At 47.4% G+C, this 23,155-nt stretch overlaps 4 protein-coding genes across 8 annotated transcripts; 1 reads left to right on the forward strand and 3 right to left on the reverse strand.

Annotated features, from left to right (window-relative positions):
• The first annotated feature begins 781 nt into the window (after positions 1 to 781).
• On the forward strand, positions 782 to 11,433 carry camta2 (calmodulin binding transcription activator 2). Of its 5 annotated transcripts, none has more exons than XM_052081708.1 (26): positions 782 to 839; positions 1,322 to 1,421; positions 1,496 to 1,575; positions 2,099 to 2,166; positions 2,228 to 2,363; positions 2,443 to 2,514; positions 2,669 to 2,816; positions 2,893 to 3,021; positions 3,388 to 3,574; positions 3,978 to 4,716; positions 4,998 to 5,468; positions 5,736 to 5,862; positions 5,936 to 6,070; positions 6,371 to 6,573; positions 6,641 to 6,822; positions 7,446 to 7,524; positions 7,607 to 7,808; positions 7,888 to 8,022; positions 9,130 to 9,260; positions 9,339 to 9,511; positions 9,598 to 9,838; positions 9,920 to 9,991; positions 10,162 to 10,182; positions 10,568 to 10,761; positions 10,844 to 10,918; positions 10,986 to 11,433. In XM_052081708.1, the coding sequence occupies exons 2-26, from the start codon at positions 1,385 to 1,387 to the stop codon at positions 11,038 to 11,040; spliced, it is 4,092 nt and encodes a 1,363-aa protein (XP_051937668.1). In that variant the 5' UTR covers positions 782 to 839; positions 1,322 to 1,384; the 3' UTR covers positions 11,041 to 11,433. The 5 variants fall into 5 exon arrangements, with proteins under 5 accessions (XP_051937668.1, XP_051937660.1, XP_051937690.1 ...); XM_052081700.1 differs by having other exon boundaries at positions 794 to 932; XM_052081730.1 differs by having other exon boundaries at positions 805 to 932; positions 9,634 to 9,838.
• On the reverse strand, positions 11,270 to 11,998 carry zgc:85858 (uncharacterized protein LOC405879 homolog). The gene is made up of 3 exons (XM_052081775.1): positions 11,776 to 11,998; positions 11,580 to 11,655; positions 11,270 to 11,511 (listed from the first exon to the last, which is right to left on the reverse strand). The coding sequence occupies exons 1-3, from the start codon at positions 11,857 to 11,859 to the stop codon at positions 11,471 to 11,473; spliced, it is 201 nt and encodes a 66-aa protein (XP_051937735.1). The 5' UTR covers positions 11,860 to 11,998; the 3' UTR covers positions 11,270 to 11,470.
• A 1,138-nt stretch (positions 11,999 to 13,136) lies between these two features.
• Positions 13,137 to 14,875, reverse strand: nppcl2 (natriuretic peptide C-like 2). Its single transcript, XM_052081760.1, has 2 exons — positions 14,498 to 14,875; positions 13,137 to 13,581 (listed from the first exon to the last, which is right to left on the reverse strand). Exons 1-2 carry the CDS (start codon positions 14,612 to 14,614, stop codon positions 13,309 to 13,311), a joined length of 390 nt encoding a protein of 129 aa, XP_051937720.1. The 5' UTR covers positions 14,615 to 14,875; the 3' UTR covers positions 13,137 to 13,308.
• Positions 14,876 to 16,800: 1,925 nt separating this feature from the next.
• eno3 (enolase 3, (beta, muscle)) lies at positions 16,801 to 22,554 on the reverse strand. Its single transcript, XM_052081744.1, has 14 exons — positions 22,391 to 22,554; positions 21,308 to 21,397; positions 21,145 to 21,240; positions 21,013 to 21,071; positions 20,326 to 20,395; positions 20,111 to 20,244; positions 18,709 to 18,825; positions 18,523 to 18,628; positions 17,746 to 17,943; positions 17,598 to 17,674; positions 17,402 to 17,526; positions 17,206 to 17,314; positions 17,039 to 17,097; positions 16,801 to 16,929 (listed from the first exon to the last, which is right to left on the reverse strand). The coding sequence occupies exons 2-14, from the start codon at positions 21,390 to 21,392 to the stop codon at positions 16,860 to 16,862; spliced, it is 1,305 nt and encodes a 434-aa protein (XP_051937704.1). The 5' UTR covers positions 21,393 to 21,397; positions 22,391 to 22,554; the 3' UTR covers positions 16,801 to 16,859.
• Between the last annotated feature and the right edge of the window lie 601 nt (positions 22,555 to 23,155).

Here is a 23,155-nt window from a genome sequence, read left to right on the forward strand (position 1 = left end):
GCCACATTTTGACAAATTTTAGTGCTCATATGATGTATTTTAACCCATCATTATCATGCCTTTGTCTCTTTATTTAAAACACACATCATTTGGCTATGTTCCTCTTTGTTGCATGAAAATTCACAAGAAAAGCTCTTGCGGTCACAGATTTTAAAATCAATACTGTAATATCAGTTTCTTGTATTTGTGTAACGTCATAGAGAGGGGACGAGCCGGGTTGGGGGAATATTGGCTCCGGCTGGCAGTTAGTCTGATTGTGAAGCGCATTGGCGTGAGTTGTGGCTAACAGCAACTCCTATGAATGTGTGTTTATTGCTCCTTTTGTTTATTAAAAACGCATAGATTGCATCAGCGACTGCGTGCATCCTTCTGTCCACATTGAAGGGCATTACAATATGTTCAAGTCTTCCTGGACTTATTTTCACCCTCTGGACACTTTTGTACATGCGCAAGACATATCACGATAACGTTTTCCTCCGCATTTTTTTAAACAAACATATCCGTTTGTGTAAAACCTTTGTTTGTTTCCATCACTATTATACTCCTAGTGACCGAATCACACACACCAGAATAAACAAGATGCACAGTTTATTTTTTTACAGTCTATTTATTCATGTCTTGATTTTTTTTTTTTACAAAGGGCAAAATTAAAAAGAGCCGTTTTATTTATTAAATCAAATGCAAGCCTCGGTTTTTCCATCCCAAGTTTCGAGCCTTCCATCACTTCAACTACAGTATTATTTAACCGGCATTACGGTAAACCCGTTCTACTGGGCATTACGGTCGCGCCGCAAAGACGTCAGAGGAAAGGAAGATGGCTGCCGCGCTGAAGGCGGAAGGTAAAGTAGTTTGTGGAGGTGTTTGTGTCGAACCGCACTTACTGGCGACGCGTTCCCAGCTTTAGCGTCGGCTGCCACCCCCCACACTCGGAGGTAAAGTCCCGCTCAGCTTTTTCCGATGGCGTCAAATTAGTGTTAGCACGACTAGCACAGCCGGGCTATCTGAGCAGCGAAAGATAAATTCCCACTTGAGCACTTTGACACGGATCAACGCCTGTTGGTTTAGTTGTGCCTGTTATGGAAGAGATAATATGTATTGAAATAGTTTAAAAAGCAAAACAAAAGTTCGCCTCCGGGAGTGGCACAGCTTGTAGCTGGCAGAGATGCACCGGGACTCGAAGAAGCAGCGAAGCAAGTGCCCGGTCTGATTTAGGCCTCCATAAGCAAGAGCTCCCTTTTACGGTGGTTGCTAAGCAACAGGGAACTGTGTTTTCCCATAGTTGGCCGCGGTGAGATCAGCCCTTGTGTGTGTGTGTATATAGTGGGTCTGTGTAGGTGGCTGTGCGTCTGCGTTGTGTGAGACCACCCTGCATGGACTCGTCGCCATGAGCAACAAGGAGATGGTTTCCATAGGTCACACTGGTCAGTGTCATCTCTGTTGCTAGGGTAACCCGCTGCATGGGAATATTCATCTTTGATGGATTGTGTGTGTCTAGGACAGAGAAACAAGCTGCTGGAATGCCTCCCTCGCTCGTCCTGTCTGCCCAACGAGCGTCTGAGATGGAACACTAACGAGGTCAGTTTGTGCATACTCAAAGTTAACGACCACAGATGCCACCCTACTAATGGAAGTTTTGACTTGCGAAAATTTGGATTTACAAATGGACTATTGTGTAAGTCTGTTGTGAGAGAAAATGCCAACGCTGTTAGGTGAATTTGAAAGTCATTAGTGAAAGAAAACTCCCATTGGTGCTATACTTTCAATTGCATTGGCCAGCGTGACTGACTTTAAAAGCTCTGAACGAATTAGGTTGACATGGCAACACAGAAGCTGTAACCCGATTGATCAACAAAACTCCTAGGTACACATACACGCAATGGAAGTAATGCAGACAATTGAAATGCATTGAAATGTAGAGAATTAACGGGCACCGATGTCCTGCTTGCGTATTCCCAAAGCTGGGATGTTAAGGCCAAAATAATGACTCGTAAAACATTCAAAAAGCACATCGCGTTCTGGAATGCATCTTATTTACAACTCGGCGAGCTTGTGACATTTTCATGCTGAAGCCTGTGTCTGTGTGTATATGTATGCACAGGAGATTGCATCTTATCTGGTAAGCTTTGATAAGCATGACGAGTGGCTCTCCTGCACCCTGAAAACCAGGTACACGCACGCACGCGCACACACCAAGATGTTGAACTCTGCTAACCACGAACCATTTCAGGCCCAAGAATGGCACCATCATCCTCTACAACAGAAAGAAGGTCAAATACAGGAAAGATGGCTACTGTTGGAAGAAACGCAAGGATGGGAAGGACACCCGAGAGGATCACATGAAGCTGAAGGTGCAGGGCATGGAGGTGAGCAGCGGCGGCCCCTCCGAAGCTCACTCTGCAATATCTCGGTCTCAGTGGAGCGTGACGCTAACTTTGCTTGCAGTGCCTCTACGGTAACTACGTTCATTCCGCCATTGTGCCAACATTCCACCGGCGGTGCTACTGGCTACTACAGGTAAACACACACACACCGACGCGTACATTAAATGGTCATTGAGCCAAAGTACAAAAACACACTTCAAACACATTTAAACGTGTCAAAACGTCCACCCCAAATGATTTCCGGTTGCGCGTCAAATATAAAGTTGTGCTGTTTTTAATTTGAAAAGAACCCAGACATTGTGCTCGTCCATTACCTGAACGTGCCCTCCTTGGAGGATTCTGGCAAATGCAGTCCGCTGCTGTGCGCTGTGACCACTCGCCACGACAGCGTGAAATGGAACCGTGACGACTTGCTGGGTCAGCTCAAGCCCATGTGTAAGACGTGCGCTGTCGCATACACACACGCCATACACGTGAGTGTGGTGAATAAATGTGCGCGCGGGTGTTTCAGTTCACAGCATCAAGTGTTCCAGCGGGAGCGGTGATTTCAGCATCGAGGATTTGGTGCAGCTCATCCTGGAGCGCCAGAGAACCAAACCGCAGCCGCGCACTCACGCCTGCCTCTGCAATGGCAGCCAGGGTAACGCGCCCCCTGTCACGTCATAAATATGGGCTCCAAATATGGCACAACAAATGTTTACGAGATAAAAAGTCCCGTCATATTTGTTGCCTTAATTTATCCATCCATCCATTTTCCAATCCGCTTTATCCTTGCAAGGGTTCCCGGGGGTGCTGGGGCCTATCCCATCTGTCTTCGGGCAGTAGGCAGGGGACACCCTGAACCGGTTGCCAGCCAATCGCAGGCAACCTCATCCATGAAAAACAAACGGCAAAAATTATGTTCAATCCGTGTTGTAGTGTTAGACAGGGAAGTGGAAATGTGTTCACAGTTACTCTTACATAGTATGTGTGTGTGTGTGTGTGTGTGTGTGTGTGTGTGTGTTAGGAGGGAACATTCCCCACAGCTGCAACAGCACCAAGCACCGTATCATCTCCCCCAAGTTGCCCCCAACGTCGTCCTCGCCGCTGTCCTCAGAGACGGGGGAAGTGGGGGGCGGCGGGGGTGACGCCAAACTGCCCCAGCTCCAGGCTCAGGGCAGCCCCGCCTCCTCCTCTCCAGGCCTCACCTCCACGTAAGTGGGCCCTCACTGAAATGTTACCGTGCGAATTGCATTCATTGCGCGCACTCAATTTTTTTTTTTTTTTGCCTATTGAAATGATTGGAAAGGAAATTTATCTGTTGTAGCAGCACCCCCCAAACACCCTCAATTCATTCGTTTCAAAATAATTGTATCATAATAGTAATGTATTAATAATTAAATATTCTTTGTCTCCATTGTTGATTCATTTCATATGAGAGGTTTTATTTTTAATCCATTCATTTGGCAGTTTTTTTTGGTGTGTTCTAATTGAATGTTTTTTTTTTAATGGCAAGTTTTGTCGTTTTTTTTTTGGTGATGCTTTTTTAATCAAATATCAATGCTAAATGCCAAGCTCTTGTCAACGTGAGCTCTCTCGTGTTGTGCTTTTTTGCAGCTCGACCACATCCCCGCCACTAACCACCGTGGCGCTGCCACACAACGCCGTCATCGTCATGGCGACCACCACAGCCATCTCCGGGGGCTGCGGGGAGGATCCCCCCAAGGAGAGCCTGGCGCTCACCCGCTCCAACCAGTTACTTCTCTCGCCTCCCATCCCTCCCCATGGCAAGCCTCCCTCACCTTGCCCGCCCTCCCCCACAACTTCCTCCCTGCCCGCTCCAGTGCGCCACACCCTCTCCCTCACCCTCCTTCCTTCCCCTGTCATAGGTGGCCTGCTCCTTACTCCCTCCTCTTCCGCCTCCCCTCCCGTATCTTTCTCCTCACCCTCTCTCCCCCCGCCGTTCCTCCCCCCTGCGTTTGACCCAGACTCCTTCCTGAACTCTCCCAAGCAGGGCCAGACGTACGGCGGGCCCGTTCCTCCCATCATCTGCTCCTCCTCCTCGCCGCTCTCCCCCTCCTCCCTGGCGCTCTCCCCTACATCCACCCCGCCCTCGTCCATCTCCCCTCCCTCGTCGCTCTCGTCATCCTCCTGCGAGACGGACAGGAAGGACTCGGCCTCGCTTCCGCCCTCCTTCCTCTTGTCACCAACCTCCTCGGTGGCGCCGCCCCTCCTGCCGCTGTGTCTGGAGCTGGGAGCCGTGGGGGTGCCCGCGGAGGCGGAGGGAGGCCACTGCGAGGAGAAGGAGCAGGGACATGACGCTCACATCTTGGCGCCTCCCACAAAGCTGCTGCAGGCGAGTTTTCTTTCAACGCTTCCGCATGCGACATGGAGGGAGGCAAACACGGAGGCACACGTTGACAAATTCGCATTCACTGTTGCCATTTGGCTCAAACAAAACAAGAAGCAAAACTTGTTCTAAATAGCGTCACTCTTATTTGCTTTTTCGAGAAGCAAAAGGGGCAAAAAAATGGTTTGTAAATCAGATTTTATTTCCAAAACACATCAGCCCCAGAACAAGTACAGATTTGAGTCCATTTTGTGTAATCGCCATGGCAACATGTCTGTGTGGTACAGCCCAGCCAGTCGTCGACACCAGGAAATGGCACCGCATCGCAGGAGCAGCCCTATGGTCGCCTGTCCAGCCCTCCCTCCTCCCCAAACCACCAAGACATCACCATGGACACCGCAATACAGATGTCACCCGCCTTGCAGGTGAAGCAGGTCAACGGCCCGCCCCCCGACGCCGACCCCCCTCCCATGGACACGCAGCAAGAAGCGGAGGAGCTCGAAATCTCCTTCGACAGCCAATTCCCAGACCTCATCTCTGACCTCATCACGGTAGAGACTCATCCCGTGTCGGCGCCGCCTCCCTCCGCCCCCGTCGACGTGCCACCCGGTCCGGCCGTCTTCTCGGCCGGTATTCGCTACATGGTGCCCCCTCAGCCCTCCCCCTCCACCTCCTTCCTGCCCTTTCCTCACCCGCTACCATCTTCGTCGCCACTCGCCTCCATCACCGACTTCTCGCCGGAGTGGTCGTATCCCGAGGTAACCCGCAACCACAATTGCTTTTTATGGGCCTCCTCTTGTCTCTTGCGCGGAGGTGGCAGAAGTACTCAAACTCTGTATTTGAATAGACACACAGAGCTGATTTATTTCCGCCACAAGCTCTGCATCAGTAAAAGTTAAAAAGGCATTGAAAGATATTGCTTTAAAATGCAAGAAGTTAAAAAGTTGCCAGGTACATTGGCGCTCCCATGAGGTACAAACATCAGAAAATCGCGACATGAACACAACTGTGCGCGTGTTGTGCAGGGTGGGGTGAAAGTATTGATCACAGGACCGTGGAGTGAGCAGACGGGTCGATACTCGTGCGTCTTCGATCAGAGCGCTGTCCCGGCTTCACTGATCCAGCCCGGTGTGCTGCGCTGCTACTGCCCTGGTACACACACACACACACACACACACACGCACACACAAAAGTCTAACTAGATCATTTGATCTTCTCGCTGCAGCCCACGAGGCCGGTCTGGTGTGTCTTCAGGTCGTGGAGTCAGGGGGCTCCGTGTCATCGTCGGTTCTGTTCGAGTACCGCGCCCGGAATGCTAGCTCGCTGCCCAGCTCACAGCTCGACTGGCTCTCATTGGATGGTCTGTGTTCCATTACCAATATACATTTTGCAAAGAATATTAAGCAGTCTGTAATGTCAGACAGACCTGTGGAGAGAAAAATATTGTGAAGTAAAAAAAAAAAAATGAAGTTGATCCTTTTTAACAAATGACTCTCGTTCACCAACTGGCAAGCCCAGACGCTGACGTAAATTCCAAGTCATATTTTTCCCCCACCGTGAATTGCATTTTCAGAGTGACTATACACAAAAAAATTCCTTTCAATTTTGTTCTAATCAAATGATGCGACCGCTGTATTGTTTTTGTCTTCCTGTCCACCAGACAATCAATTCAGGGTGTCCATCCTGGAACGCCTGGAGCAGATGGAACGCAGGATGGCCGCCATGGCGGCCCGCGACTTTGCACAGCGACATCAACAGCAGCAGCAGCAACATCAACAGCAGCGCCGGCAACATGTTGGCCGAATGGCCGCCACCGCGCCGCCGCCGCCGCCTCCTCCGCATGCGCCCCAGGACCACGGGCAGGTAAGGCGGCCCGAGCCGCGGCTGAAACGCTGTCGTTGTCTCATCGCATGCGCATTTGTGTTGTCAGTCATCCCAGTGGTTCGAGAGGAGGATTGTGCACGTGTGCGAGAGGATGATGAGAGGCGTGCGGTGGAGCGGAGGCGACGACGAGCGGCTTCAGCACTCGCCGCGTCACCGCGGGATGACGCTGCTCCATCTGGCCGCCGCGCAGGGCTATACGCACCTCATACGCACGCTGATCACCTGGAGGTACACATGCACACACGCGTCATGAATCCATTTTTAAATGTCTCGTTTTAACACAATGTCCCAACTTCATTGGAATTGTGCTTGAATTCAAGCAATCAACCATTTTTAATGAGGCGGAGAAATTGAAAATGACAGCAATAAAATCTCATACAATCATTCTCAGTTCGCATATTTGCATTTATAACCGGGGTGTCAAACTCATTTCAGCCGCAGGCCAATTTGGGGTTACGTCTTCCACCAGAGCGCCGTGATGACAGTGAAACCACAAAATGATTACCTGTACATAACAAATTAATAGATTACTAGTTTTTTAAATCAGTCAATTAAATTATAAAGTTTGTTCAATTATTGTTCAAGTGAGTGTAAACGGTGTAACAAAATTATCGCAAAATCTCATTATTTATTAAACATGACAATTTGAGATCTGGGTCCCGAGTTTAGCAAGTTGACGCACATGATTTGCTTTCGCGGGCCACATAAAATGACCTGGCGTGCCGGATCTGGCCCCTGGGCCTTGAGTTTGACACTTGCGATTTATCATGAAATTGCAGGACTCTCGGTAATGTGAATGCTCAGTTGGCCAGATTAAAGCTTGCACGTGAACCCACCGGCGTGTTTTGTAGGCGCGTACACTGTGACAGTTTGGACCTGGAACAGGAAGTTGACCCTCTCAACGTGGACCACTTCTCCTGCACGCCGCTGGTACGACTCGCTGCGTTCTCTGCGCTGCGATCAGACTCCTGGTCAAAAACTTTTGTGTCGTCGTGGTTACCTGCGTTTTCAGATGTGGGCGTGCGCTCTGGGCCACCGGAAGGCGGCGGAGCTCCTGTACGGCTGGAGCGCCGTGGCTCTCGGCATCCCGGACTCGCTGGGCCGCCTCCCTCTGGCCGTGGCCCGCTCGCGAGGACACACGTGTCTGGCCGCCGCTCTGGAGGAGCTGCACACGCACGCCACCGCCTCGCCCGTCTCGACCAGCCCGGACACAGGTGACGTGCGCACCGCTACCGCGAGAGCCCCCTTTAAGCTCTTAATTAACGCTCTTTGCCTCCGCCTCTCCCCCTGCAGGCCTCAGCTCCTCCAGCAGCCTCCCATCATCCCCCTCGCAATGTTCGGCTGCCGCCATGGACACCTCCCCGTCATCCCCTTTGTCCCCTTCCTCAACCTCGTCATCCTCCATGCCTGTGGAAGAGCCGCACGCAGGTAACATTTGATGAGTGTGCACCACACCACAGCACAGGAGTTGCTGTCAAGGAAGTCTATCAAAGTCATAGCTCGGCTGGGGGACAAACTTTGTCTGTCAGGGAGGTGCAAAGTTCAGCCCTGGTTGTTCCTGGAAGTTACAGAGTAGGGATGTTCGATACCATTATTTTTCAGACCGATACCAGTATGGATACTCAATTCTTGAGTATTCACAGATATCGATATCAAGTATTGTTTGTTTGTTTGTTGAACATAAAACATATACAGTAATATTTTGACAGAAAATAAGGTAGATAAAAAAGTAAAAAGAAAGAAATCAGTCTTCATTCAACAGTTATTATGTTCAAGGGAGTAGGATGAAGTAAAAAACTTATCTAGACCTACCCCGTTATGTGTTTGTATCTACTAAATCATTTTTATCAAGTACTGATACCATTAATACTTGTACATAAAATAGTGTTTCTCCTTAAAATTGCATATTAATGGCAATTTTGTATTACCTCTTTTCCATTTGTTCATGCCTCCATTATCCAAACCTTGGGGCAATAGGGCGGCGTACGCCCTGAACTGGTTGCCAGCCAAAACCGCAAAGCATGTGCAGTGAAAACAAGTCCTTGCTTGATTATATCTCGACTGATTTTCATGAAGCTTACTTCCTTGTCAACTGCAAAGTGCGTGCTATCATGACAGGAAAATCATTTTTGAATATTATTATTTTTTTTGAGACGTCCACAAACATTGAATATGGCAACACTTTGTCTGCATGAGCTTTAACATCGCTGGAGTCACGGGCGTCATATCTATCTCATGTTCGGTTGTTCACAGCTACGGTAATAACATGAAACCCATTTGTTCCCAGAATGCATTTCAAAAATGCACTAGAAGACCGAGACTGCCGCTGTAACTGTTGCCGTTTGGCAACGAGTAAACATACCAATTGCTACTTTCCTATTAGCCGTTTGCTCATGTTTTTGACTCGATGATTCGCAGCTGCTTTCGTATTTTAAACACATTTGCATATTTATTACTCACAAGTAAGGGGCAAGTATTCTTGGTACACGTACAACGTTTTCGCTGATCTGTCATTCTCACTCATGTTTCTTGCAGCGTTGTCCCTCCCGGAGTGTACGAGCGAGGGTCCCGCGTCCCCCCGCCTACTCCCCACACTGGCAGAGCAGCTTCTGAGCTACAGCGACAACGTGGAGAATGAGGAAGACGACGAGGAAGAGGAGGCGGTGGTACTGCCACACGCCGCACAAACGTTTTCGTTGCCACCGCGACGCTCATTTTTACTTCTCTGGCCTCCCACGCGCCAGGTTGACATGGCAACGCTGGCGGAGCAAATCATCGAGGCGACTCCGGAGCGAATCAAACACGAGGACTTCACCAGGGGTGCCGAGTCACTGCTCTGTGAGAGGCGGGATGTCCAGGACACCTGGCTGGCGACCTACCTGGACACGGTCGACGCCCACACGCAGCCTCTACACAGGTAGCCCCCCGCATTGACCTGTGGTTTCATTGCAAAAATTGGACTTAAAAGTCCACTTATAGTAATAATACTTATGTAATTGGCAGTGTCCAGCTTGTCCACAGTGGTCTCCATCTGTGCAGGCGGGTGTGTCCCCCGTCACCCCTCAGCGCTTTGGCCCTCCAGAGGCTGCGGCCGCCCTCCTCTGCGGCGTGGGCCGAGTTTCTGAACGCGTCTGCCAATGGCCGGATGGAGCGCGACTTCGCCTTGCTAACGCTGACCGATGGCGAGCAGAAGGAGCTCTACGAAGCCGCCAGGATCATCCAGAACGCCTTCCGGAGATACAAGGTGAGCTTTTTACACTTGCTTGTACTGCCCCCTACTGGGCATATGGCTCACTGCTTCTGTGCTTGTTGGCATCCGGAGCAGGGTCGCCGGTTGAAGGAGCAGCAGGACATGGCCGCAGCAGTCATTCAGAGATGCTACCGCAAATATAAACAGGTATGTGGATGCTATTTTTTTATAAGGTTTCCATCTTTTTATCCTCAGCGAAATGTGGTTTCTGCTTGTGACAAATCTGAAGTCTTCTCTAAGGCCATATATAGCCCAGAGTTTGTGTCCTCCATCTTCACTAACACTTCACTGCTGTCTTTCTACTTCTCTCTGGCTAGCTAACATGGATAGCTCTCAAGGTAATATTGTGACAAGTAGATGTAGATTTGTGTGCGTGCATGCATGTGCGTAAGTGGGAGAAGCCCTCCGTAAACGAGATGGAACTGCACAAATGCGAATAAACCATTTACCCCGACAAAAACGTTAGACCCCCCTAACCCTTTCCGTCTGCCCTTTGCGACAGCAAAGATATTAAGTCCCAAACACTAGAACATGCAACCCATTTAGGCGGCAAACCACTTAAGCTTGGAATGCGCCCATCTGTAACCAGTTCGGGAAGCAAATTGGTTCAGCCCATCGCAACCCAAGTAATCAGAAAAATATTACGTTATTAATGCGCCACATGTTTAAGCAGGAAAAAGGTTATCTCGTTAACATGTTTTTTCCTTGGCCCCGCCTCCCTAGTACGCCCTCTACAAGAAGATGACCCAGGCGGCCATCTTGATCCAGTCCAAGTTTCGCTCGTACTACGAGCAGAAGCGCTTCCAGCAGAGTCGGCGCGCGGCTGTGCTCATCCAGCAGTATTACCGCAGCTACAAGGAATATGAGAGGCTCAAACAGGGCCCAGGGGGCGGCACAAACCACAACCCCAAAATCAAGTAAATGAGTGATCAGCGGCTGTCATGTGTGCAAGTCAAACGGCTTATCCGGTGTTGATGGTGAGCTTGGTTTGTCCGCCAGGGGGACCTTCCTGACCAAGAAACAGGACCAGGCTGCACGCAAGATCATGAGGTTCCTGAGACGCTGCAGGCACCGGTAACACACACTCATACACACAAGCACCCAATGATGAGCCTATTATTTGACACTCGCGTTGGCGCAGGATCAAGGAGCTGAAGCAAAATCGGGAGCTGGAAAGACGAGGCCTGACCACGTAAATTCACTCATCGGTGTCCTGATGAATGTAGTTCGGCAGGGAGCGCATGGAGGCAAATGTCCATCTATATTCTTATTGACTTGTTGGTACACATGTACCCATACATATAATACACGGGACTTTTGAAATGCTGTTATTTATGACTGCTTTTGAGTCTTAATGAACTGAACTGTGATTGTGAGGCCGCAGTCTAACTTGTTTTGCATGATGCCATTGACAGAGGAGGCGTGTAGAGAAAATATCGCCTTTAATTCAGACACGCTTGGAACCTCAACAAAACAAAGCATCGTGAGACATGTAGTTCACATGCTTTGTGTGTATGTGTATAAAAACAATAGCAATCATCAATATCTGATCCACAATGAAAACAAACTAAACAATGACTAAACGAGAACAGTGTGTATTGTCAACATGGGCCGGGGAACAGCTCATCACATGCCTTGTCTGATACTTTGGATGATCTGGAAGATGGCTGCAACAAACATAACACAAACACACATTGTAGTACAAGACTAAGTGTTGGTGTCTTTAAGAGCTCACCTGATCCACAAACCACGAACACAAAAAGCGCCAGAAGCCACGGACCCACCGGAGACTTATCCTCGTTGACTGGCCGCTGCAAGGCATAAGTCCCGCAGTCATTTCGGAGCGGAAGCAACTCCTCGCCGTTAAGGACGTTTTCAACACAAAGCTAAAATACAGGTTAGCCCGGTTAGCTCAGCTGTCGGGTACCAACCGAGGTTTTCTGGACGTGTCCCCGCTGCGTGATGGTCTTGCTGTGCCGCTCGTTCGCCACCTTCATTCGCTGCACCGCCGACATGTTTGCGCGGGTGAGACCGGGACGGGAGGGCGACGACGCGGATTACTGCCGAAAAGAGAGCCGTTGCTCCTCGCGTCCGACTCGAACTGTTAGCAACAGTCAGACGGAGGCCAGCTCGTCACGTGACGCGCTGACGTTTCTTCGCGGCACGAACGTGTCTGGTGGGGCTTACGACGCCACCTGCTGGACAGTACCGCGATAAGTTTTCCTCACCGAACCGATTTACCATTTTACACGAAAATTAGTCACTGATAAATTTCCTTGCGTGTCCGCCCGGCGCCTTTAGATTGGTCAAATGCAGTCAAACATCACTAATCATGTCACAGTCATGTGACAGCACCTAATAAAAATAAAAATAGAAGTAGCGAGCAGAATGTAGTGCAAGGTAAAGTATTCACTTAAAAATACTCAAAAAGTAGTGTGTTCCATTAAAGTTACTCTTAACACAGGCTCAACAAATTGTTACTATTTTTCTTTAAATGCACGTAAACTTTTCTAGATTGTTTTTTTTGGTCTTGCTTGTGAATCTGCCCTAATTTTTTCACAATACGACTACTAATAATATAGTATGTAATATAGATGAATTATTGGTTAAGTTCGGCAACAGGTGGAATGTTTTTATTACAGCGCATGTTCTGTAACGTGAGCTTTTAAAGTTCAAACTTGAAAACAAATAATGAAAATACCTAAAAAAGAAAGAAATCAACAAAAACATTTGATTAAAATTTACTGTTGACCAGTGTAATTCATCCCTCCAAAACACTTATGTAAATGTAACTGAGTAAATATATGCTACTACCCATCTCTGGGTAAGTTAATGCTCATGATTAAAATATGTCAGGCTTCCGTTCACACAATATTTGAGCACAGTGGCCCATGTATGTGTTACACCATATTTCCAGAGGGGTATATAATAGAAGCTAACTTCCAAAACTGGTACAGCATTCCAAGTTTTAATTTACTTTGAGGACAAGCATTGAAGAAAATGAGTGGATTGCTTCAGCAAATTGGACTCATGGGTTAAACTATGGGACAAGGTTGGAGATAGTGGAGATTGTTTTTCAACACTGGTGTGCACCGGTTTCTTTCAGGTGGAAATTTACGCTAATTAGGACATTTTTGGAAAAAAAAAAAAGGATAAATGGCATCATCAAAATTGACCCAGGTGTCAAGGCCAGGGAAAGATAAGGAGCTTTTGAAAATACAAGACAATACATGCTGATTTATATCGTGAAAATAGATAGATGGCTGGATAAATTGAATGAACAAACAACAAATGAACTTTCTCTTTAATTCAGCTTCGCACACATACATTCAGTGATGGAATGTTGTCATGGTACAACTTGTCAACACACAAATGCACATGTCTAACACATGCTTGTCTTGTTACACACGCACACACAGTCGTCTAGCAGCCTTTGCCAGGGGTCAGAGGTAGCATGTCAGAGTTTAGCATCCAAGTCCGCTGACGGCGCCGATGCGATCCATCTTCAAGCCGAAGCATCCTCGTCCTCCAAGCGACGTCCACTTCCCGCCGCGCCGCCTCACCTTGGCGTACCGGCGTAGGGCTTCCACAAGGAAGCGTGACCCTCCCGTCGTCCCCTCCGCTTCCTCATCCTCCCGCTTCCGGGGTGCCCCCGGACCTACCGCTGACCCCTCTGTGGAGGACGGTGGGGCCATGAGGAGGGAGGAGAGCCGTGATCCAAACAGGGCAGTCATGGCCTGAAGAAGAAGTGAGTACCAGATTTAGTCAGTTTGCTAGCTTGGAATGAATTATAGCAGTGATCGTTTTTGTTTTTTTTATGATAGTGTGATGCATAATTTTTATTGAATATCAGGCAAAAAATGTGTTTAAAAAAAGCTGAAGGTTCAGCAGATGTTTTCACTTGGTTTGAGGTCTGGATACTGAGTAGGACACCGCGTGTCTTACTGAGCTACTCCTTTGTTGCTTTGACAGAGTCACTGTCATGCTGTAAAACCCATCCGTGAACCATCTTCAAGGAGGTTTGGACAGCACAAGTTTCCGAGTCTGCCTCCCAGCTGAATTGTGAGGATGGAGTTCCTCGGCATGCATTTTCTCATCCCCCAAACACCGCAGGTGCACTTGATGCCAAATGCGTCACTTACAGTAGGTTTCATCTGACCACGGCAAGCCGTCTTCAAGTCATTTAGATGTTTGTTGGCAAACTTAAGTGGGCCCAAGGTGGCGCCTTAAGTGTATTAAGGCGCCACAGTACTTGCAGTTTGCTTTGCAGTTGCTTTCTTCTCATCTCTCCACAAGGCAATTTTTTGTGCATCATATATTCTTTGTTATGCTCCCCGCTCCTAGGAAAAATAAAATATTCCCCCCCACCTCAACTCTCCACTCACAGCAACAATAAATAATAGAATTTGACCATTGTATTGTGAGAAGTACACCTAGGCAGAGGCGCTAATACACCTTGCGCAATCTGACAGACAATGAGAGAGACAGTGCCACTTACTGTAGTGGATGTGCAATTATATTTTATTCTGGTATGAATAAACACATGTTCCCTGGGGTCACATGCGCACCCCGCATGAAGATGATGATGTCATGACTTGAAGACTAACAATATCTATCGGTAGGAGATAAAAAAGCAAATGGACCTAGACCGACCTTGGCATCGTGGCTCCGAGTCGCAGGCCGGGACTCTGCAGCAAGGGTCAGGATGAAGATGAGGACCAGGAACGAGAGGAAGGAGGCACCTGAAGTGTCCATTTTCAGGTTAGTCATGCTGCGCTGTGATTGGCTGGAGGCTGCCACTCGTTGTCGTTTCAATGCCGTGTCCCAAAATCCCGACAGAGCTTGTGTCGGTCGTCGATAGGTAATTGATTGAAAGTCCTCTCGGAGCTAAATAAGTTCGTCCCCTCCCAGTCGGGACGCATCTGAGGACCAAGGTCCCGGGTTGGCCTTTTATTGTGATTCGATGGCGTGATGTCACGCATGCTTGGCGCCGGAGTCGCCGTGGTGACTGAGTCTCTCTCTCACGCACACTCGCAAACTGAAGGTCTGGAAGTGGTGATTGGGATTGTTGAGGTAGGATTGATGCTTTGATGGGAAGTCACCTGGACATAATTGCACAGACGGTAGATCCATCCATCTTCTTCTCCAAGGGGCGGGGTCACACCCTGGACTGCTTGCCAGCCAATCGCAGGGTGCGGATAGACAAACACACATTGGCGTTCACGCCTAAGGACGTGCAAATCCATTTCAAAATGAATCATTTTAGGTTGATTGAAGGATCCGGAAAAATGAACATTTTGATTCATACCTCTGGACAATTTTTGTTCCCAATCCCGCCTCCATCTGGGTTCTTGTGTGAAAAGACATTAGTTACCAACAGGTCCGCCTTCATCATCATCATCATCATCATCGTCGCTTTTTTTCCACACGGTGACCCCTAGACTTCGCATCCCGCCCCTCGTAAAGTGTCGCCGCGGCGACCGGGTCGTCACGGTGAAATATTTCCTGTGCGAGGGGTGGGGGAAGAAGGACGTTCACATGGTGCCGACCCAAAGGTGCGGCTAACGGTTCACCCCGCCCCCTTTTTCTCTCAACCCCCTTTCAGCAGATTGACGTCATTGCACACACACGCACTGATGGGCCTTTTTTGCCTTGTGATTGATGTGCTGTTGTATTTGTGAGAGCATTACTCGACGCACGCCCACACACACAGCCGCTCCACTTTTTCCTCATTTTGATGGATGGCAGCCATGTTCCCTTTAAATATATATACTGTATACACGCAACACCCTTTAGCAAACGAAAGAAAAAACAGTCCTTAAATTTGTACCTGCTGAATTGATCGTACATGATTTGGAATGGCGCACACCTGTCTTTATAAATTGGCCCCCCTGCCCTGTGGAGGTTACCAGTGATGTCACTGATTGTTTTGTTTGGGTGTTTCGAAACGCCTCTCTCACTGTTTCTGCCATTAAGTGCTGTAGATACCCTTGGCCGACCTGTTGGATGTCAATTACTCAGTACACCGGTAGTCTCTTTCTTTCTCAGGACATTTCAAATGTTTTATGTTTCTCCAATAGCTGTGATTGATTTTCCCCCTTTCTCAGTTTCGAAATTGGCTTTTCTCCCATAGACCGGTCGCTGGTCTCCATTTTTGCGTAACACTAAATGCAGTTTTCATGAGTGAAACCCAAAGCCAAAAACAAACACTAGCTAATGTCAGTCGAAACATCCATGAGTTACATATTCCAATACTTTTGCTCATTTGATAATAAAAGGAGTTGTTTCACATACCTAGATGTAAATACCATGAAAGTCCTCAACTTTTGTCTCAGGCTTGTCTTTTGATCTGAAACTTCTTCAGTTTGCAAACAAAAACAAAGGAAATGACCTTGCCGTTCCAATACTTTGAAGACGATGAGGGAGTTGTTAAGTGTGCCCAGCTTGTGGCGTCATATTCAAAAAGACTTAAATATAGACTAAAATATATAATAGAAAGTTTCAGTGAGGAAAAAAAATGATTTAATTTTTGGGTGTTTGTGTAGAATTTTGAGGATTATAAAAATAGTTTGGGACTATTGCAAAACATGCCAAGAGAACAAAATGTCAGTCTCTATTTGTCCCCTTCCGTCCCTCCCCAGTTCCTCATTCTCTCTCATTCCCACCTTTATATATTAATCGCTTCCCTTGCTTTCCCACCCTCCCTCTTTTCCCATCTTTCGCTCTTCCTCTGTCTTTCTCTTGCTGCTTTCCTCCCTCGCTCTCTTTCCACATACACTCGGACAAGAACGGTGGTGGCAACGGGTTTTGTCTTGTCACATGGCCGCCGCTCATCGCCGGGCAACCGGCGGCTTTCGCCCAAACGTCCACCGTGACGTCACAGAGGCGCGTGGTTGTGTATGTGGGTTATTGACTTGGTCCCATTAGATTGTTGTTTTTCATTGTTTTTATTGTTGTTATTTTTATTGTTGTTATTGTTCTTTTGTCTTCTGTAGAAAACAGCGCCCGGGGGGCCTTAGTGGATCTTGGGGTGGCGGAAATCCTTCCCAGCGAACTTGGCCTTGTCGCCCAGCTCCTCCTCGATCCTGTGTGTGTGTGTGGGGGGGGGGGGGGGGGGGGGGGGGGGGTTCACGGCAGAGAGTGAGCGGATGGGCACAAGGAAGTAAACCAAAACGTAAACCAGGAAGTGCTTACCTCATCAGCTGATTGTATTTGGCCAAACGCTCTGACCTGCAGGGGGCACCGGTCTTGATCTGCAGCACAGATAGTAGGTTACGATGTTATTTTATTTTAACAAAAACGCAAGATGTGAAGCCCTTAAAAATCCAATCTTGATGCTTTTTGTTTGCTTTGCGTGTTACCTGTCCAGTGCACAGTCCGACCACCAAGTCAGAGATGAATGTGTCCTCGGTCTCGCCGGAACGATGGCTGACCATCACGCCCCAGCCGCTGCTCTGAGCCAGCTTGCACCTGCCACACACACACACACAAAGGTGAAGTCAGACACACACCTACAACTACATACACATCTGGACAGACTGCTGGACAGCGTCTTACGCCCGAATGGACTCGGTGACGGAGCCGATCTGGTTGACTTTGAGCAGCAAGCAGTTGCAGGCTTTCTTGTCCACTGCCTGTTGGATCCTCTTGGGATTGGTCACCGTCAGGTCGTCACCTACGATCTAATGGGTCACTGTCTTAGCTTGAGTGGACTGGCGGATGTTGCTGTATGATGCGAGACGGCGGCGGTCACCTGGATGTCCACGGAGGACGTGAACTTGGCCCACTGCTCCCAGTCATCTTGGTCAAATGGGTCCTCGATGGACTGGACTGGATGGAGGAGGTAGGGGTCAGCCGCCTAGCTGTTAGCCACCTCGCTGTTTTTTTTTTTTTTAGCTTACCGGGGTAGTTCTTGATGAAGCTCCGGTACAAGTCGCCGAGCTTCTCCCCGCTGATGTGTCTGGAAGGGTCATCAGGCGACTTAAAGTCCAGGTCGTACTTTCCGGCACGGAAGAACTCGGACGCCGCCACATCCATACCGATGATGATCTTGTCCGGGTAGCCGGCCTTCTCAATGGCCGTCTTCAACAGCTCCAGAGCTGTGGCGCACCACAACAATAACTAGTTAACCAGATCATTCAATTTTACCTCTCAAATGAGATTATTAATTACGTAAGCAGTTTTTGGTTCCGTTTTTTGTGTTTTCTGAAGAAAAAAAAATTACGTAGGCCGTTATTTTAGGAAGTTGTCAATATATATAAAAAGAAAAACTAAACTAATACTTGAACTAAAAAGAAAAACTCTTAACTTTTTGAAGAATAAAAACTAATAGTAACTAACAAACGTCCCCTTAAAAAGTAATTAAAACTAAATGATTAAAAAAAGTGAAAATGAAATCAAAACTATTGGTTACTATAAAGAAAAACAAACAAAACGATTACAACCCTGCTTCGTGTGTGTGTGTGTGTGTGTGTGTGTGTGTGTGTGTGTGTGTGTGTGTGTGTGCGTGCGTGCGTGTGTGTGTGTGTGTGTGTGTGTGTGTGAGAGAGAGAGACACACACACACACACACACAAAAACTAGTATGGGAGTGAGTGAGTTTCCATGGCAGATTTGCCACATTCAATATGGCAGACACCCCCCAGGGGAGTTTGCACAAATGTAGCTCTGGCATCTCACCTTCGTTGTTCTCCAGGATGTTGGGCGCAAAACCTCCCTCATCACCCACATTGGTGGCGTCCTTGCCGTATTTGGCCTTGATAACGTTCTTCAGGTTGTGGTACACCTGCGGGAGGGACGAGGAAGGCCATTAAAATGGCGGCGCCGTGGCAAACGCCGCTACATGCGGGCGCACGACCACCTCACCTCGGCGCCGATCCTCATGGCCTCGTGGAAGTTGGCGGCGCCCACCGGCAGGATCATGAACTCCTGCATGGCCAGCTTGTTCCCGGCGTGACTGCCCCCGTTGATCACGTTGAAAGCCTGCGGGTATCATGTGCACCTTTTAAGACGATGTGTCCTTCCAGCATTTAGTCCAGATGCTACTAGTGCGCTGAATTGTCCATACAAGTAAGGCACCCCAATGTGTTCATAGAACGACTGTCTTACGAGTGATGTTCTTGCCAAAACTATTTCCACTTCTTTCAAACATTTCCGCACACTAGTAGTAGCACAACTATGACGCACTAGTAGAATGACTCTTACTTGTGAAGTTTTTAGTGAGGCAAAAATGCACCTCTTGCTGTCTGCTTACAAGTACTACTAGTAACATAAAATTCATTCATTCATTCATCTTCCGAGGCCGCTTGATCCTCACTAGGGTCGCAGGGGGTGCTGGAGCCTATCCCAGCTGTCTCCGGGCAGTAGGCAGGGGACACCCTGAATCGGTTGCCAGCCAATCGCAGGGCACACAGAGACAAACAACCATTCGCACTCACACTCACACCTAGGGACAATTTGGAGTGTCCAATCAGCCTGCCACGCATGTTTTTGGAATGTGGGAGGAAACCGGAGCACCCGGAGAAAAACCACGCAGGCCCGGGGAGAACATGCAAACTCCACACAGGGAGGCCGGAGCTGGAATCGAACCCGGTACCTCTGCACTGTGAAGCCGACGTGCTAACCACTGGACTACCGGGCCGCCCACATAAAATTCTACTTGTCAATATCTGGCACTTTATTCCGGTGCCAGATATAACAGTAATCATTATTATTATAAGGACACACTAATAGAACAACTACATGTTACTAGTGAGGCAAAAAAAATGTGATGCTAGTACTGTACTTGAAATGCACTAGTGAGATTATAAAATTCTACTATGGTTAGTTAATATCTAGCACTTGACTTGTACAATGACTGTCCTTCTCATGACGTATGATGACTTATGCCATTTCTGCACACGAGTAAAGTGACTAGGATGCACTGGTTGAAGAAATGTCTTACTTGTGAAGTTTTTTTTCACTTGTGTATGAGATTTGTGTGCACTAGCAGTACAACTACATGTTGCTTAGTGAGGCAGAGCTGTACACTTGACATCTGCACAGTACTAGTATTACTAGTGACATAAGATTATTCTTGTTAACGCACACTAGTGGTACTAGTATCAGTGGATGTCAAGTACACAGTTTAGCCTCACTGGTCGCATATAGTTGCTTAACTGGTACACCCTAATTTTTCTACAAGTGTATTTCATTGTCTTTCCATTGAGGACAGAGTGTACCAGTAGAATATGGACTCAATGGTCAAAGTTTTGCCTGAAACACTGACGGGAACAGGAAGGATGACATCCTTGTGTCCGGCCAGGTCGGCGATGTGGCGGTAGAGGGGTACCCCCTTCTCCGCGGCCCCCGCCTTGCAGACGGCCAGCGACACCCCCAAGATGGCGTTAGCGCCAAATTTAGCTGTGGAGACAGACGAGCGACGGACAGGTCAGATGTGCTTGAACAAGACAGACGGATGGACGGAGAGAAAGACGGACTCACATTTGTTGTCGGTGCCGTCCAATTCCAGCATGAAGTTGTCGATCTTCTCCTGCTCGATGACGCTGAAATTCTGGAATGGGACAGACATGCGCTGAGTGCCGAAACACCAAATGTGCTTGGAAGAACACATGTACTACTTTCCTATTAGATGTGACACGTGAACTGTGAATCTACAGGGGATTACTATACAGTGGTGTCTTAAAATATGAGAGTAAGTCGTTCCCTGATCATGCTGGTAACTCAGAAGACTTGTATCTCAAATCATCTTTCCCCATTGAAATGAACGAAAATGCCACCAAGATCCTGTAATATGATTCATTTTCATAGAGGATAAAGAATATATGCCTTGAGTATTGTTTGTATTCAAATACCCATCGCTTTAATTTTTTGTTTTTTAAGCAGCTATTGATGCTAACTGTTAGCATGTCAATTGTGCTTTCAGTTACATATTAGCATTATGCTAGTGGGCCATCCCAAATGCAACGTTAAATGGTTGTTTTAAGTACCCGTTGTGTAATTCTCTTTGTTTACTATTACATTTCTGAGTCTTAAAGTGGGAGTGGCGTTAAACAATTTAAAGCCTCTTTTATTATTATTTTTTTAAATAATAATCATCCAAATAATAGTTCTAGTCTCGTAAAACTCCATAGTGTGGTCATTAATATCTCACGGCGCAGCTGTATTAACCTTGGCAATGAGCTGGGGGGCGATGTCCTTGTTGACGTGCTCCACCGCCTTCAAGGTCCCTAAAATAAACAACAAACAATTGAACGTGTGAGTGTCGCGCCCACGTGGGAAAGGCCGCCGACGGGGGCGTACCTTTGCCCAGGTAGCGACTCTTGTCGCCATCACGCAGCTCCAGGGCCTCATGGACGCCGGTGGAGGCACCGCTGGGTACCGCTGCTCTGAAGTGACCTGAGGAGAAAAGATGCTTGAGGCTTTGTGAATTCTAGGCTAGGATAGGCTAAGCTATGCAGCTCACCCTTGGCGGTCCACAGGTCCACTTCCACTGTGGGGTTCCCTCTGGAGTCGAGAATCTCCCGAGCGTGGATCTTTGTGATGGACATCTTGTCTGAAGATGAGAAAAGCGCATGTGAAAATCACTTAACCCCTCCCAACTCCCAAGAGCCAATTGGAATCAGTATAGAGGTGAAAGGGAGGGGTCAGGGGGAAACACTGTAGTCTAGAAATATTTGCGCTATTAATACCATGACCTTTTCTAATCGTTTCAGTGAGCTAAAGTATTGGTGCTGTGCTAACTTCCCAGCATATGTAGCTGCGGGAAATAGTTGTCTAGCCAAAAAATGCTAATGAGAAGTCCTTTGAAATCTTCATCCATTCATTGAACAGTTTTGTACTCTGAAATGCATTCATTCTTATTTGTCATTCATGTATCTCATAAATATTTTTTGTTAACACGTTGTAAAAATCTAACTTATTCTACTATTTCAAAGAAAAAGTAATTGATTGGTAAATACCTTGTAATTATAAATGATAAATAAAACATTTTTTGTTTTTTTTAATTATAATGAACATTAAAATATGAAAAACAAATAAAATTATTCATTTGATATTTTTAATTTATTGTGTGGTTAATGACAAATTGTATTTTTTCAAACAAAAGTAAACATGAAGAAATACATTTTTAAATGTAAAATTTATATGACTAATTCTTTTCATAAAATGCAAAATCGTTTGTGAAATATATAACTTAATGAATTCTGCATGTTTTCACCTTATTAAATCATTGTTTAATTTTAATTCATTATGGTTAGAGTAGTTAGCAACAACACGGTTTGAAATAAGCATGAATTTTAATATGAAAACAATATCAAAATTGTACATTCAAATTAGATTTAAAAAATAATCTAATCTAGGATTGACCTGTCTGATTTCTAAGTCAAATGTGGCCTTTGAGTTCCAAAGTTTGCCCACCCCTCTGGACTTTGTCCTCACTTCCTGTTTGTCTCAACTTTGACCTTCTCTTGAAGGTCGCTCACAAATGACAAGAAAAGCACAAGCGGAAGGGGTTTGGGAGGCGGGGAGGAGGAGGGGGGCGGCCTACCTCAGCTGTCTTCAGTGGAGGAGCTGCTGGTGCGGGTGGTTTGTCCGAACGGAGAGGAAGTGTCCCACGGCCACGAGGAAGTGTCCCGCAAGGGGGGCTGCCAGCAGCCCTTTATGGACCTTGGTGGCCGGGGGGGGGCGGACCCAGAGGGAGGCCAAGGGAGTGTGTAGAATTTTTTTGCGGATGTCATCTTCAAGCCTGTATGCATGTGTTTGACTGTAAGGCGTGTGACACTTTAAACGTGTTGATATTTGTGAAAGAGACCGTAAGGGAGATGCGTGTTTGTCAGAGAGAAAGAGCATACAGTGCAGTGAAAAAAGTATTTGAGTTTCAGAATGCAAATTAACTGTCAAACATTCTTCTTCAGGATTTTCTGGTAGACTGCTAAATTAATTGTTCCATCAATCACAGCAAGCTGTCCTGGTCCTGAGTTAGCAAAGCAGCCACAGGCCATCACACTGTTACCATCATGCATCACTGTTGGCATGATGTTCTTTTTATCAAATGCTGTGCCAGGCATAATGGGGGGGCAGCATATCTTCCAAAAAGCGCAAGTTTTGACTCGTCAGTCCACAGAATGTTTTTCCAAAAGTCTTGACGATCACCAAGATGTCTTTGGAAAAATGTGAGATGAGCTTTTGTGTTCTTTTTGGGCAAAAGTGATTTTTGCCTGGGAACTCTCCCATGGATGCCATTTGTGGCCAGTGTTGTGAACACTGAGCTGAACTGAGACCAGCAAGGTCTAGCGTTCTTTGGGTGTTGTTC

This window comes from Hippocampus zosterae, chromosome 1 (assembly GCF_025434085.1).
Source record: "Hippocampus zosterae strain Florida chromosome 1, ASM2543408v3, whole genome shotgun sequence".
Taxonomy (NCBI): domain Eukaryota; kingdom Metazoa; phylum Chordata; class Actinopteri; order Syngnathiformes; family Syngnathidae; genus Hippocampus; species Hippocampus zosterae.